Raw genomic sequence first — 17206 nt, 5'->3', positions numbered from 1 at the left:
TTTCAGTCAGTCAGTCTCCTGCTCTACCACCAAGTTTATCGTTAGATTCAGGTAGCTGCCGCCTCAACTCTGATTGGTTCTGTTCACGAGCTGGAGTGGGACTTACAATTTTATTGGGTCCGTCTGATGTTTGTCAATGACTGAATAATTAATAAATACTTTTTTATTAATAGGCCCCATAGGCCCCATTGTCACCACCTTTCACCCCACTAGCGACGGCCCTGCTTTTGGGGACACCATCAAAATAAACTGTTAGCAGATATTAGACAGGCAGTCTACTAATACTCTAATGACTGAGATGTAGTTGCAAAGTTATTTACAGCTAGTACAATGACTAAAGTGGTATATTGAATTAAAGTATTGCCCATATCAAAATATTTACAAAGACTGTGATTAATTGACATGATCTATCTTGGATTTGATTGCTTGGGTTTTAAGAAGCTTCTATCATTTTAAAGTTGCTCTTCTGGAGTAAGACGAGAGACCTCATGCACAGCTATGTAGCCATCACAGGACCCTTCTGGACATTAGAAGACACACTGGTGGGATTCATGTTCAACGATCTGATCTGGTGTGGACAGCAGGAGAGAGACAGAGGTACAATCAAAAGATGGTACAATTACTGCTTTTCTGATGTTAGACGGACAGAAAACAGATTATGCTGAACACATTTTATATTTCTGTTCCTAGTTGTAAATCATTTATAGGCTACTAAAGTCATTTTTCTCTGTGTCTGCCCTAAGGTTTTGACTATCAATCCTGTCCAGAATGGTCAACCTGTTTGAACCATCCTGTGTACTCACTATGGAAGCAAGCTTCTCAGAATGTAAGTTTTGTTCAATACATATTTGTTATGGATGGGCATTTAGGCAGGTATGGAAACAGGCAGAGAAAAGAATCCACATGCAGTTAGGGTTTAATAATAATCTGAAATAGAAACTAGGAAACACGGAACGAGAGCATAAACAGCAAACATTCATTCAAACAAACATAATAAAAGTAAATCCAAGCAAAACTGATAAATCTAGACACAGGCAGGGAAGGCAGACAAAACTGACAATAAGCACACGCAACATCCATAAAAGGACAAAACCAGACAAAAAACATGAGAAACACTGGGGTAGTAATACACAATGGGTGATTGGCAAGCAAGACACACCTGGGAACTAATCAACAAGAAAAACTATAAAGGACTACAGACCACCACAGCAGAGTAGACGGGACTGATAACCACCACGGTAGATCAGGCAGGGCTAGAAGCAACCACAATGGAGCAGAAGCCCACCAAGGTAGAGCAGGCGGGACTGTAACAGAAAAGTTAGAAATGTCCACTGTGGCCATCACAGTGAACACACAGGGTTCAGAGAGGGTCTCCTTGGCCAATACAGTGCAAGCAGAGAGTTCATAGGCGACCTCCGTGGCAGGGTAGGCAGCGAGTTCAGGGACAACCTCTGTCGTTGTGTCAGGGCAGACAGGAATTTAAGGGACGACCTCCATGATAGTGTCAGGGCAGACAGGAAGTTCAGGGATGACCTGTGTGTCCGTGTCAGAGAAGGGAGTTTAGGAATGACCTCTGTGGTCATGTCAGGCAAAAAGATAGTTCACAAAAGTGTACGCCGCCACCCCTGGAGGTTTTGTAGCAAACGCCACCACCTCGGGAGGACCTGGAGAAGCATGTGCCGCCCAAATACACAAGATAGCAACTGCCATTACAGGAAATGCATCTGACGGTGGAAGAACCTCTGAGACCCCTGGCCTCGGGACCACCAGGCTCATTTATAGGCTACTAAAGTCCAGTAGCCTGGTATGTGCTGGGTCCCACACACTGGAAGCCAGTTTCAGATGCCTAGGGTCTACCTTGGTAGCTTCCAGGGCAAAGTTCAGACTAGTGACTGCTGGTGTGGTCAGTCGTTCTGTTATAGATGGACATTCAGGCAGGCAAGGAACAAAAAAGGGATCCACATGCAGTTCAATAATAATACAAAAGAGAAACTAGGAAACACGGAACGGGAGCATGAACAGCAAACAATCATAATAAAAGTAAATCCAGGCAAAACTGATAAATCCAGACATGGACAAGGAAGGCAAAGCGTGAATCAAAACACATTTAAAAACACATGTAAAAATATATTGCACAAACTGAAAAAGAATTCAGAATGATCAGAATAGCAAACAACGTGGTCACGGATAAAAAAAATATCCGCTTTACATTTTCAGGGAAACTGGTAAAAGCATTTTTGTTTTATCATTACACCAAAATGCTTCAGTATTTCCCCAGTTGAGTTTTGCTGATGATGCTCTCTCATGCAAACCATACTGTAATTAATAATATCAAAGTCTTTATTTTCTTTTACAATTACAGTTATTTCATCTGCATACGCAGTCAGTTTAACAGAATGAGAATCATCACCAACCCTTAAGACGGACAGACCTTTTCTTAACCCTCTGGGGTCTAAGGTGTTTTTGGGGTCCTTGAGATGTTCTGACATGCCCTGACATTTGTGCTTTTTTTCAGTTGCTTATAAACATATTAATGGCAAAGGTGTAATTACACTCTATTTAGCACAAACAGGGCTACCATAATATGTGAGCAACATGTATGTACATGTTTGTATTTTTGAGAGAATAATGTTTATGCATGGTTATTGAAAAAACAAAAAATGAAAGTTTCTGAAATAAGGCCACAAAACACATACTAAATATGTGTCCATAAGACTTCTGAATAATGCATTTTGTCGCCTAGAGTTTTTTCTTCAAAATGATGTGAAAATCATCCTGCCTAATCATTCACATAAAACAATACATTGATTTAAATTTTGTAAGACACTTTTTGTTTGGAAAGGCAATATACGGGTGGGCGTAAACGATCCAACACCATCATTGAGTGGTTCACACCTGAGAAGTTCACACCCATAATTAGCCTTTCATTCAGGTGTGTCACTGAGCCACAAGAAAGAATGCAAGGACTATATATATATATATATATATATATATATATATATATATATATATATATATATATATATATATATATATATAATTGGTTCACAGTTGGAAACACAGTTGTTGCTTTTTTTTTTACAAATTGTGCTTGCAAATTGTAAAATATCCAAGGTAAACATTTCTAGTAATAGTGCAGTTAATTGTTCTCACTGTATTTTCAGAAAGTTTTGGAATATATTATCTACCCAAATGTGTCACTAATAAAGCACAATAAAAATAATTTAAAGAGAAGGCTTATATTGACCTTTTAAGATTTTGTTTACATCTATCCTTGTATATATATATTTTTGCTATTTTATTAAAAAGGTTATACAATTACAACAACAATTAAAATGTTAACAATATTTCCAGTGTAATCTTTCTTTGTAAAAACTAAAGTATACATTTTATCATCCGTATTTCAAAGTTAAGGATTCATTAGTTTGAATATAGCCTACATTGGAACAAACACTATACTATAAACACATCTTAGTTGATTACTTTATTTTTGACAAAACATAATTTATATATATATATATATATATATATATATATATAACATGAGCAGAAACTGGCAACATTATAAGCTTATTTGATGTGGCAGTATACTGTATTTTACAGTAAAAACTTTATAATCTATGCGATTTTTGTAGTCGATTTTTACTCATCTCTGTATAGCAATAGAGTTTGGTAAAAGCTGTTCATTCATTCACACACAAAAACGCGATTCATATTTAAACAGTATTTTTGCCAGCTGTAGCTACACAACAGCGCGCATCTGTGCGTTCATTCATTCACACACAGAAACGCGATTCATATTTAAACAGTCTTTTTGCGTGTACAGACACTTATAATGGCTGCATATTACACTTATAACAAAGCAAATATAAAACTGACCTATTCCTCAGCTGGATCCGTTGATCCTCGAAATGAAACTTCCAGCACTTCTGAGGTAAATTTTCCAGGATTATTATTAAGATAGTATTATTCCTCACAGCGTCGTAAAGTACACAAGTCTGAAAGTGAACTCGCGGTGTGTTATCCAGCTGATTTCACAGGTTTGCAGGATCGCCTCAGATAATTTGCGTTTGAATAGCGCGCGCTCTCCGTGGGCGGGGTCACATTAAAACTTAATGAGATGAGATGAGAACGACTGACATCTTTCTCTTTTCATACATATTACATAAACTGAGAATATTTGTTTTTTAAAAAAATTACTTCATTTAAAAGAAGAGAATTCAAGCTTCATGCCTGTGTGTCTGTATGCCTGTTTGACTGAGTATTCGCTGAGTTATAGTTCATTTTCGGACGCATTTCAGAATGGACTACACTGACAGAGAGAAGGCTGAACTCGCATCATGTTTATTTTACTTTATTTGGCAAAAAGCACAACACTTTGTTTTTATTGTGAGTATACACAAAAAAAATGCACACTTAACAGGATCGATTGATGTATGAAACTTGTTTGTAAGATCAAAGTCAACAGAGTATTTTGAGTCTCTCTTGCACTGATAAGAAAAAAAGCGAGCCTATCGCGCCGGCATGATAGCCGACCTCAGGGGGTTAATAGACACAACAGTGGTTCAACTGCTAATGCATATAACTGACCTGACAGTGCCTAATACCCTTCTGTATTCTTATTGGTTGACTTAAAACACCACCAATTTTTTAAATGTAAGATGCATTCATATATAAGAGTTCAAAAGAAATAAAAACATTTCCAAACCCAAAAGCATGCATTGTTTAAAAAATAAAAAGCCATGGTAAACTCTATCAAAGGCTTTTTCCTGATCCAGGAACAAAAAACCTACATCCACATCATAAAGTTTAGATTAGTCCAAAATATCTCTCATCAGAAAAATATTATCATATATTGTTCTTTCTGGAATACAGTAGGACTGATCTTGATCTATTATATCACCCTAAACAGATTCAAGGGAACTTCGAGATTGAAGCTATGGGAACGTTCTGCGTGATTGCGTCGTGAAGCACGTGTGAAATCAGTCCAATAGGCGGATGATGTCATGGCAGGAAGCTATAAAGCGCACCCAGACCAAACACTGTCAGCTTCTGTGTCTTCAGCAAGTGTGAAATTGTCTCTGTCTATTTATTATGACCGCCGCTAGCGTAGCTAGCGAAAGCGGTCATATAGGGATTGTCAAAGTTTTTTTTTTTTTTTTTTTTCGTCACCTTACTGAATTTTTCGTCAACGATACCAGGGACACCGAAGCACGGGGGAACATGAAATTTGGTGGGCATGTAGCCCCACTAGACTTCTAAGGAAAAATTTCGTTTGGTCCCCGGGGGCCACTCCCCCCCCGCGCTGGGCCCCCCCAAACCCCCAAAAATGCAGTTTTTCCTAAATAACTACCTGAACCGTGGCACCGAGGATGAAGAAATTTTTATGGTATGTTGGTCTACTAGACTTTTACGAAAAAATTTCGTTTGGTCCCCGGGGGCCACTTCCCCCCCCGCGCTGGGGCCCCCTTAAATTTTTCGTCAACGATACCAGGGACACCGAAACACCGGGGAACATGAAATTTGGTGGGCATGTAGCCCCACTAGACTTCTAAGGAAAAATTTCGTTTGGTCCCCGGGGGCCACTCCCCCCCCGCGCTGGGCCCCCCCAAACCCAAAAAAATGCAGTTTTTCCTAAATAACTACCTGAACCGTGGCACCGAGGATGAAGACGTTTTTATGGTATGTTGGTCTACTAGACTTTTACGGAAAAATTTCGTTTGGTCCCCGGGGGCCACTTCCCCCCCCGCGCTGGGGCCCCCTTAAATTTTTCGTCAACGATACCAGGGACACCGAAACACCGGGGAACATGAAATTTGGTGGGCATGTAGCCCCACTAGACTTCTAAGGAAAAATTTCGTTTGGTCCCCGGGGGCCACTCCCCCCCCGCGCTGGGCCCCCCCAAACCCCAAAAAATGCAGTTTTTCCTAAATAACTACCTGAACCGTGGCACCGAGGATGAAGAAATTTTTATGGTATGTTGGTCTACTAGACTTTTACGGAAAAATTTCGTTTGGTCCGCGGGGGCCACTTCCCCCCCCGCGCTGGGGCCCCCGTAAATTTTTCGTCAACGATACCAGGGACACCGAAACACCGGGGAACATGAAATTTGGTGGGCATGTAGCCCCACTAGACTTCTAAGGAAAAATTTCGTTTGGTCCCCGGGGGCCACTCCCCCCCCGCGCTGGGCCCCCCCAAACCCAAAAAAATGCAGTTTTTCCTAAATAACTACCTGAACCGTGGCACCGAGGATGAAGAAATTTTTGTGGTATGTTGGTCTACTAGACTTTTACGGAAAAATTTCATTTGGTCCCCGGGGGCCACTTCCCCCCCCCCGCGCTGGGGCCCCCGTAAATTTTTCGTCAACCATACCAGGGACACCGAAACACCGGGGAACATGAAATTTGGTGGGCATGTAGCCCCACTAGACTTCTAAGGAAAAATTTTGTTTGGTCCCCGGGGGCCTCTCCCCCCCCGCGCTGGGCCCCCCCAAACCCAAAAAAATTCAGTTTTTCCTAAATAACTACCTGAACCGTGGCACCGAGGATGAAGACATTTTTATGGTATGTTGGTCTACTAGACTTTTACGGAAAAATTTCGTTTGGTCCCCGGGGGCCACTTCCCCCCCCGCGCTGGGGCCCCCGTAAATTTTTCGTCAACGATACCAGGGACACCGAAGCACCAGGGAACATGAAATTTGGTGGGCATGTAGCCCCACTAGACTTCTACGGAAAAATTTCGTTTGGTCCCCGGGGGCCACTCCCCCCCCGCGCTGGGCCCCCCCAAACCCCAAAAAATTCAGTTTTTCCTAAATAACTACCTGAACCGTGGCACCGAGGATGAAGACATTTTTATGGTATGTTGGTCTACTAGACTTTTACGGAAAAATTTTGTTTGGTCCCCGGAGGCCACTTCCCCCCCCGCGCTGGGGCCCCCGTAAATTTTTCGTCAACGATACCAGGGACACCGAAACATCGGGGAACATGAAATTTGGTGGGCATGTAGCCCCACTAGACTTCTACGGAAAAATTTCGTTTGGTCCCCGGGGGCCACTCCCCCCCCGCGCTGGGCCCCCCCAAAACCAAAAAAATGCCGTTTTTCCTAAATAACTACCTGAACCGTGGCACCGAGGATGAAGACATTTTTATGGTATGTTGGTCTACTAGACTTTTACGGAAAAATTTCGTTTGGTCCCCGGGGGCCACTTCCCCCCCCGCGCTGGGGCCCCCGTAAATTTTTCGTCAACGATACCAGGGACACCGAAGCACCGGGGAACATGAAATTTGGTGGGCATGTAGCCCCACTACACTTCTACGGAAAAATTTCGTTTGGTCCCCGGGGGCCACTCCCCCCCCGCGCTGGGCCCCCCCCAAACCCCCAAAAATGCAGTTTTTCCTAAATAACTACCTGAACCGTGGCACCGAGGATGAAGACATTTTTATGGTATGTTGGTCTACTAGACTTTTACGGAAAAATTTCGTTTGGTCCCCGGGGGCCACTTCCCCCCCCTGCGCTGGGGCCCCCGTAAATTTTTCGTCAACGATACCAGGGACACCGAAACACCGGGGAACATGAAATTTGGTGGGCATGTAGCCCCACTAGACTTTTACGGAAAAATTTCGTTTGGTCCCCGGGGGCCACCCCTTTGTCATCCTGCCTGAAGACAAAGGCAGGGGCGCAGCTGACCCCCTGTGAGGTATGGGAAGGGACCATCCTGGTGGTGGTGGGGAGGATGGAGGGAAGGGACCATCCTGGTGGTGGTGGGGAGGATGGAGGGAAGGGACCATCCTGGTGGTGGTGGGGAGGATGGAGGGAAGGATCCATCTTGGAGGTGGTGGGGAGGATGGAGGTGAATGGAAGCGTCAGTGTACTGTCCCTGTCTGTGTGTGAGCTAGGTGCGTGAACACAGACTCAACAGCAAGCCAAACTCGTTTCCACGAGCCAGGACGCGAGCGCCTTGCTCCTTAATTTTCCAACGTTGCAAGTGAAAATCGAGTAAAACTGTAATAAACAGAATACAAAATATACTTAGGAACCTGCCTCGCAAGTACAAGATATAACTTTCACCATTTACCAGCTTTAAACAGTCACGTTAGCTTAATAGAAAATGTACAATAACTAGCACGCTAACAGAGTTTGAGTTAGCTAATTAGCAAAAGACGAACGTTAACAACGTAACGTAGCTACTAATATACATTCTCGAGTTGACGTTACATCGTGCTCATTAAGTTTACCTCTACACAAAACATACAATATACATAATCACTCAAGTTAGACACTTACAGACATTGCCGCCTTACGAGTGTGGGACAAACAAGATTCGGGAGCGAAACATCAGAAATATCCCGACGCGCTTCGTGCCGGTAACATTACAGTTCTGGCAAGCTCAAGGACCGGAAGCTCATGGGATCGCCCATACGTAAACAGGAAGGTCATGTCAAAATAAAAGCTCTTTCAAAATAAAGACTCTTCTTACATTACAAAATACCTGTGACTCTTTTCTTATAATAAACAAAATAATTATCAAGCATGAAATTGAACTTATAGCAAAAAACAATTTACAAACTGAGGACAGAACACTCCCCGTCTGGCATAATGCCGCTACTCAACTTGTCTTTATATGCTTTCCCCTTTTTTTTTTTTTTTTTTAGTGAACGTCTGATCAGTCTTTTTCAAGGAGAAGGATGACGTCCGAGATGGGCCGCAGATAAGTCTTTGAAGTGCCCTGAGATGCGGTCTGCACCTCAACTTTGCGGACTCGTCTATCGCTGCTCGGAGAGGCCGATGTGACCATAGCCATTGGCCACTCGTTCCTTGGTGCTTGAGTCTGTTTTGGCAGCACAATGTCTCCAGTTTGTAGGTTGCGCTGATTTCTGTGCCACTTGCGTCTTGAGTGGAGAGTGCTTAAGTACTCAGTTCTCCAACGGCCCCAAAACTCGTTTGCCAGTACTTGCACTTGTTTCCACTGACCTCTCAGGAGATCTTTACTGATGAAGTCTCCAGGTGGAGCATGTAGGCCTGGCTTTTGGGTCAAGAGCATAGCAGGGGACAGCAGAATGGGCGAGGAGGGGTCTGATGAGATGGGAATCAGCGGCCGTGCATTGATAATTGCTGATATCTCTGCCATCAAGGTACACAGGACCTTGTGCGTCAGGTGAGTATGCTTGTTTTGCAAAAGCATAGAGTCTAGTATTCTGCGTGTGACCCCAATCATACGTTCCCACACTCCCCCCATGTGGGAGGCGTGCGGCGGATTGAACTCCCATGTGCAGTCTTTGCTGTGGAGATAACTCAGGATTTCGGTCTGCTTTTTCTCAGGACGCTCCATGCCCAGCTCTGCACTGGCGGCTATGAAGTTCGTCCCCCTGTCTGATCTGAGCTGCTTTGCCGGGCCTCTGATGGCAAAGAATCTTCGCAATGCATTAATACAGCTTGTGGCATCCATTGACTCTATGACTTCAATGTGTACCCCCCTGGTGTTCATGCACGTGAACAGAATGGCCCACCTTTTGCTCTGCGCTGCACCTCCTCGAGTGCGTCGGGTCATCACTGTCCACGGTCCAAATACGTCCAGCCCTACGTATGAGAAGGGTGGGGAGGTGTCGAGCCGCTCTGGAGGGAGGTCAGCCATTTTCTGCACTTCCAGCTTCCCTCTGAGCTTACGGCATGTCACACAATGATGAAGGGTAGAACTCACCAGTCTCTTGCCACCGACAATCCACAGTCCAGCTGCTCTGATAGCCCCTTCTGTGAACTGTCGCCCCTGGTGTTTCACTTCAGCATGATGGTGTTCTACAAGCAGCTTGGCTACATGGCTATACTTAGGGAGGATAATTGGGTGTTTTACCTCAGAGTCAAGAGAAGCATTTCTAAGACGCCCTCCAACCCGCAGCAGACCGTCGCTCATGTAAGGGTCAAGGGTCAAGAGCTGACTCGAGTTAGAGACTTCTCTGTTTGCTTGAAGAGCAGCATATTCATCTGGATATGCATCTCTCTGAACAGTCTCTAGTATGAGCCTCTTAGCTGCTGCGCGCTCCTCAGGAGTGCGAGGCCCACTGCACTGATGCCAGCCTTTGCATGTGTGCTGTGGTGTGTCTGTTGTGTCTGCCTTGTGCGAACGCACCTGATGTTTCAAGTTGGAAACAGCTCTCAGCAGAGACTTCCATGTGGAAAAGCGCTGGAGTCTCTCAGAAGTAAGACTCTTAGGTTTGAGGTGGGTAGCTAGAGCGGTCACCTGTGGTCTAACTTCCACATCTGCTTCAGGATCTATCAATCCAAAGTGATCACGTTTCTCCATCTCTGGAGGCTTGTAGAGGAAGTCGGGTCCTTTAAACCATATTGTGTCCATGAGCTGTGACGCTGCTACAGATCTGGTGGCTAAGTCCGCTGGGTTCTGTTCCGAAGGGACGTAATGCCACTGATCTGGGGATGTTGTCTGGCGTATACGATGCACACGGTTGTGCACGTACACATAGAAGCGCTTTGAGTCATTACAGATGTATCCGAGGACCACCTTGCTGTCGCAGTAGAATTTAACAGCGTCTGGCTTGAAGTCCAGTTCGTCTAAGATCAGCTCTGCCATCTCAGTTGCCAGAACAGCTCCACAGAGCTCGAGGCGTGGGATTGTGGGTTCTGGTTGTGGTGACAGCTTAGCCTTCCCTAGCACAAATCCAACCTCACAATGGCCCTCTACAGTGACAGCTCTCAAGTAGGCTACTGCCCCTATAGCCCAGTTCGAGGCATCAGAGAAAAGGCACAGTTCTGTGTATTTGGCTTTTGAGAGTGACATCTTCACATAGCAGCGAGGGACATGGAGGTTACTCAGCTTCTCAAGTGAGGCTTTCCACTCTTCCCATCTGCTCACCTTTTCATCGGGCAGAGGAGTGTCCCAGTCCTGAACTCCGCTGGACAGCTCTCGTAGCAACAGTCTGCCTCTGATGGTCACTGGCGCTGCCAGACCCAGGGGGTCAAAGATGCTGTTAATGACTGACAGCACCCCGCGCCGGGTGTAAGGCTTGTCAGCTACGGCGACCTTGAAGGTGAACATGTCTGTGTTGATGTCCCAGCATAGGCCTAAGCTCCTCTGTACAGGCAGGGTCTCGTCGTCCAGGCCTAAGTCTTTGATGCCTGTGGCCAGTTCTTCAGGCTCAAAGGCTTTCATCACAGCGACGCTGTTTGAGGCAATTTTGTGCAGTTTCAAGTTGGACTCTGCGAGTGATGCACATGTTCGCTTCATCAGGTCGATGGCTGCTGACTTTGTGGGCAGGGATACGAGCCCGTCGTCCACGTAAAAGTGTCTATCAACAAACTGCTTAGTGTCTGCGCCGTACCTTGGCTCACCTCTCTGAGCAGCTCGTCGCAGGCCGTAGATGGCAACCGCCAGGGACGGGCTATTGCCAAAGACATGCACACGCATGCGATATTCTTGAATCTCTTTCGAGAAGTCATTGTCTTCGTGCCACAGGAATCTCAGGTAGTCTCTGTGGTCGTGTCGCACCAGGAATCCATAAAACATCTGTTGGATATCAGCAGTGACTGCGATGAGGTCCTTTCTAAACCGTATCAGCACGCCCAGGAGAGAATTGTTTAGGTCGGGGCCTGTGAGCAGCACTGAGTTGAGGGACACACCATGCTGTTGGGCACTTGAGTCAAACACGACTCGTATCTGCCCTGGCTTTTGAGGATGGTACACCCCGAAAATGGGCAGGTACCAGCATTCCTGTTTCTCTTGGACGGGCGATGCCCTCTCTGCATGCTTGTTCTCGAACAACTTGTCCATGAAGGAGGAAAACTGCTGCTTCATCTCAGCATTCTTGTTCAACGTGCGTCTCAAAGAATTGAGGCGTGACAGAGCTTGCTCTCTGTTGTTGGGGAGCGGAGGACGAGGAGACTTAAATGGCAACGGAGCTACCCAGTTATTCTCTTTATCCTGATGGAGTTCTTTTTCCATAATGCTCAAAAACAGTTCATCCTCAAAGGACATGACACTCTTATTGTCATTGTCTGTTCTCTGGAAGACTGTGAGCCCGAGCTGTTCTTCAGCTGGCTTAGGCTTTGTCATATGTGCAGAGTGGCCATACCTGTGCTCCCCGCCGTAGCTCAGTCTTTCTTTCACGCAGATGCTATTGTGGCAAGGAGTAAGGAGTGACGGACGTCCATTCTGGAGAATGTGGGTTCTGAAGGTGTTCACGGTTGGCTTGTGAGCATTGTCAAGACACACTTCACCTATTATCACCCAACCTAAATCTAAACGCTGGGCAAAGGGTGCGTTGTGGGGCCCATTGACTTGATCTCTCACTTTGTGTGCACGAATCATGTCTCTCCCTAGCAGAATCATCATCTGGGCGTCAGGATCCAGCTTGGGAATATGCAGAGCGATGTGTCTGAGGTGAGGGTGTGCGAGGGCGACCTCTGGTGTCGGGACTTCAGACTTGTTGGTCAATATCTCGTTGCACTCGATGAGTGGCGGTAGATCAAGGCACACACCTCCATTCACTGCTTTGATTTGAAAGCCAACTGCTTTTCTTCCGGTCATCTCAGTCGTGCCGGCGCATGTTCTCATCAGATATGGTGACGGGCTGCTGTTGACCCCAAACAGCTGGAAAAAGTCAGAGCGTGCCAAGGAGCGGTTACTTTGATCGTCGAGTATGACGTATATCTTAATGGCGCGTTCTGGTTGACCTTGAGGGAAGACGCGCGTCAGGCATACTTTTGAGCAGGAGCGTGGAAGACTGTTTAGGCCGCAGACCTTGGTGCACTGCGATCTCACTTCCACGGGAACACTGGCTGGCTGTGCCTCTGCACCTGGTAGGACAGACGACGGAGGTGGTGGCTGAGAGATGTCAGGATGCATTGCTGAGCAGTGTCTTTCGCTCTCACACTCACCGCATTTCAGTGTCGTCCGGCAGTCCCTGGCAAGGTGGTTTGGGGTACAGCATTTATAACAGCGTTTGTGTTCTTTAAGAATGTCTTTTCGTTCTTGCAGTGTTTTCATTCTGAATGACCTACATTTCTCTAACGGATGTGTTTTCTTATGCACAGGGCAATATCGAGCTGGATCAATGTCTTTCTTTCCAGCGTCTGTGGCGCTTGTGGTGTCTGCGTCAACTGTAGCAGACACGTCTGTCTTGTGAACAGATACAGCAGACTTGAATCCACTTTGCTTGAATGGAGTTCTCTCACCTTTGCTGTATGACTGGCTGTAGCTTGACAGGGTGAAACTTGGGTCATTGCGGGCTTTAGCCTGGCTGTTGATGAAGTCAACGAAGAACGAAAAAGGAGGAAAAGTCACTCTGTGTTGCTCTTTGAAGCGGGAGCCTGTGGTGAGCCATTTTTCCTGCAGGCCAGGAGGCAACTTCTCGACTATGGGCTTTATCCCACGAGGAGTATCGAAGTAGGCCAGCCCGGGGAGATAACCGTCGTCGTTAGCTGCCAGCAACTCCATAAGAAGATCACTGAGCTCTCTCAGTTTTGCATTGTCTTTAGCAGACAGACGTGGAAAGCTATCCAGTCTTTTGAACAGCGCATTCTCCACCATCTCTGGTGTGCCGTAGCATTCCTCCAGTCTCTGCCAGGACAGATGGAGGGCAGCTCTGGGGTTAGTGACATGAACAGCACGAATCCTTTTTACGTGCTCCTGTGACTCTTTACCTAGCCACTTCACGAGGAGGTCTAACTCTTCACTGTAGGCGAGCTCCAAGCCCTGTGTTGCATTGAAGAATGACGACTGCCATGCGCGGAAGTTCTCTGGTGAGTCGTCGAACTTGGTAAGGCCAGTGGTCACTAATTCTCTGCGTGCTAGGAACTTGGCGAAGTCTCTCATGGGTGGAGAGTCAGGGCAAAGAGGAGGCTGATCATGTCTGTATGGACTGTGTGACGGTTTTGAGGTTGGGGATTGTTCAGCTGCATGTGCGGGTTCATGTGCAAAGGGTCTGAAGTCTCTGAGTGGGGGCTTTACCTCTACAGTTCCATGTGCTGACTGACATGGAGGACTGTTCACTGTGTGCTGCATTTCATAGTGATGCGGTGAGGAAGAAGACTGTACGCTAATCCGTGGCTGGCATTGCACATACTCTTCGGTGCGCTGTCGAATCACTTGTGGCGGAACCACACTTCTTAGACTTTGTACATCTTCATTCCCCATAGCTACAGCTGCTTCTAAGACTTCAGCTTCAACCCGCGCCGCCTCTGCATCCCTTTCATACGCCAATGCCTCCATATCTGCTTCTAATGTGGCCTTTTGTAGATCTAGCTTAGCTTGTTCCTTTTTCATTTCTACCTGTCGCTTAGCATAAGATGCCTTGGTGAGCGCTGCTTCAGCTGCGGCTCTAGCTTTGGCGGCAGCCTCCATGACAGAAGATCTTGAAGAGGACGAGTGTTTTGAGCTGGCTCTCGAGTGAACCGAAGACTTTGAAGACGATGGACGTGGTAGCGGGCTTGCTTCAGGCTTTGTTTCATCTCTAGATTTCGATTCAGACGCCATGTTGGAATTCTTGCGTTATCCCTTGCACCCACGCTGGTTGTCTTTTTTACTGTACTGTCCCTGTCTGTGTGTGAGCTAGGTGCGTGAACACAGACTCAACAGCAAGCCAAACTCGTTTCCACGAGCCAGGACGCGAGCGCTTTGCTCCTTTATTTTCCAACGTTGCAAGTGAAAATCGAGTAAAACTGTAATAACCAGAATACAAAATATACTTAGGAACCTGCCTCGCAAGTACAAGATATAACTTTCACCATTTACCAGCTTTAAACAGTCACGTTAGCTTAATAGAAAATGTACAATAACTAGCACGCTAACAGAGTATGAGTTAGCTAATTAGCAAAAGACGAACGTTAACAACGTAACGTAGCTACTAATATACATTCTCGAGTTGATGTTACATCGTGCTCATTAAGTTTACCTCTACACAAAACATACAATATACATCATCACTCAAGTTAGACACTTACAGACATTGCCGCCTTACGAGTGTGGGACAAACAAGATTCGGGAGCGAAACATCAGAAATATCCCGACGCGCTTCGTGCCGGTAACATTACAGTTCTGGCAAGCTCAAGGACCGGAAGCTCATGGGATCGCCCATACGTAAACAGGAAGGTCATGTCAAAATAAAAGCTCTTTCAAAATAAAGACTCTTCTTACATTACAAAATACCTGTGACTCTTTTCTTATAATAAACAAAATAATTATCAAGCATGAAATTGAACTTATAGCAAAAAACAATTTACAAACTGAGGACAGAACAGTCAGCATCTGCGAACGTGTGTAAGTACCAATCTTTTATACCACGAGTATTAGAATGTTATTGGATAGATGAGAAGGTAAAGTGACGTAACAATTGAGTCTTCCTGGCAGAACTTATGCTAAAGCTTTCATTTCTAGTAAAAGGGTATTTATCTGGCTTTGAAAGTTAGATGACTGTAAGAAAATTCTATATTCAGCCTTTCATCCAGACCAAGTTTCTATCTGATTGATTTCTGGCTGCATTTATTTTGGAGTAATCTGGTTTGATGTCTGTATTAATACAGTATATTCAGCCCTTCACCCAGACCATTTTCACTTGTCTGGTTGATATTTGGCTGCATTTAATTTTTGAGAAAATTAAATATGTACTCATCTGATCTTTGAGGAGTTAGATGTCTGTATTAATATACTATTCAGCCTTTCATCCAGAACGTGTTTACTTGTCTGGTTGATCTTTGGCTGCATTTAATTCTAAGGAAATAAATGGTGAAATTCCTGGCGGAAAATGGATAACACCTCATTATACCTCATTTCCCTTTGGTGCCCTCAGAGGCCGTTGTGCCAACCCCACCACCTTGTGTGCTTCAGGATGCAGCGGGATGCAGCGAGTCCCAGTTAGTCTCAGTGTCTGACTCTCAGGAGGAGGATCAAGTTCGGCTGTTTCCTGCCGGTCAAAGTGTTCCTTCAGGACACTGGATTGGCTCCTCAAGCTTTATTAGAGACCAGTTTTGAGAGGCTGGTTCCTTTAGTAGTCTCAGCCGAAGTCGTCTTGGGTTAAGACAGATCTGAGGACAGTCATTATCTCTCAAAAAGGTGCCCATTTCCCTTCGATGCCCTCAGGGGGCCGTTCTGCCAACCGCTCCGGCGAGCCCACATCTCTGTGTTTGCCCGGAAACGTAGCGGCACTGGGATGCTCACCTCCTCTGAGGAGTTCTATAATAAGAAAGCTATGCATGTCAATAGGTTATGTGTCTTAAACTTTGTGTTCTTTTAATTTGTAGTAGATTTCTTAACTGAAACACGGCACTGAAATAAATTAAACTAAAGGATTGTAAAATTAAAACATTATGAGGACTTGCTAACCGATGTTAGTTGGACTCGGCAGCATTTGTGTTTTTGCATTCTTTGTGATATTAAGAATGAAATGGCCTACAGTAGGTTGTTATGATCAGGATAATTTTCTTTAATAAATAATGAAAACATTGAAGTATAAAATAACATATCAATAGAAAAATGCTACATAAACGAGGTTTTGCATGAGCATTTCAATTGTGGTAAGACGCTGTAGCCTGGTGGACAGCGTTTCGACCTGTGCTTTGCGGTGCTTCAAGTTCGCGTCCCGGCTCTATAAACTAACTTGATCATTTGTCTTTAGTTTAATATTTATCACAAATAAAAACGTTTGAAATGTACATTTATTGGTTCGAAACACTTTTAGGAGCTTTGGTATTCATTGTATGTAATTCTAATTAGTAGGCGTTTATTAAGATGATAATATTGCACATGCTGTTAACCGATGTTGGGCGACAGTGTTTATGTTTTTACCATTTTTGATGTTTAGAATTATTAGGGCCAAGCACCGAAGATGCGGAGGCACCTATTGTATCCGTTCCCGTTCCTATTATTAGGGGCCAAGCACCGAAGGTCATTATAACTTATGAACGGTTTGTCCAAAAATCATAAAATTGGTCTCGTTAGGTTCAGAGCAACATGCCGAGTCGACTGATATCCAATTTGACCATATTGGCCATTTTGGCTGTCGGCCATTTTGAATTTTGTGCTAAAATGCTGTATTTTAAGAATGCATGAACGGATTATTACAAAACTCAGTATGGGTCATCAGTACGATTCCCTGAAGGAGCCTGAGAAGTTTCAAACCAGCGCCACCTAGTGGTAAAATTACATTTTCAAATGCTTATAACTCTGGTTGTGGTTGACTAATTTTCACGGGAGTCATCTTAT

General features: G+C 45.1%; 1 protein-coding gene across 1 annotated transcript in view; it reads left to right on the top strand.

Moving 5' to 3' along the window:
- The window catches only part of LOC309509868 (ADP-ribosyl cyclase/cyclic ADP-ribose hydrolase 1), a 366738-nt gene that overhangs the window by 179759 nt on the left and 169773 nt on the right, over positions 1-17206 (top strand). The window contains exons 5-6 of the mRNA XM_082184847.1: positions 459-597; positions 744-826. Of these exons, the coding sequence (XP_082040973.1) occupies positions 459-597; positions 744-826 (222 nt within the window). The remainder of the gene's footprint in view (positions 1-458; positions 598-743; positions 827-17206) is intronic.

The sequence above is a fragment of the Leuciscus leuciscus genome, assembly GCF_965113295.1.
Source record: "Leuciscus leuciscus genome assembly, chromosome: 11".
In the NCBI taxonomy this organism is placed as follows: domain Eukaryota; kingdom Metazoa; phylum Chordata; class Actinopteri; order Cypriniformes; family Leuciscidae; genus Leuciscus; species Leuciscus leuciscus.
This window is presented reverse-complemented; position numbering and strand designations above follow the sequence as displayed.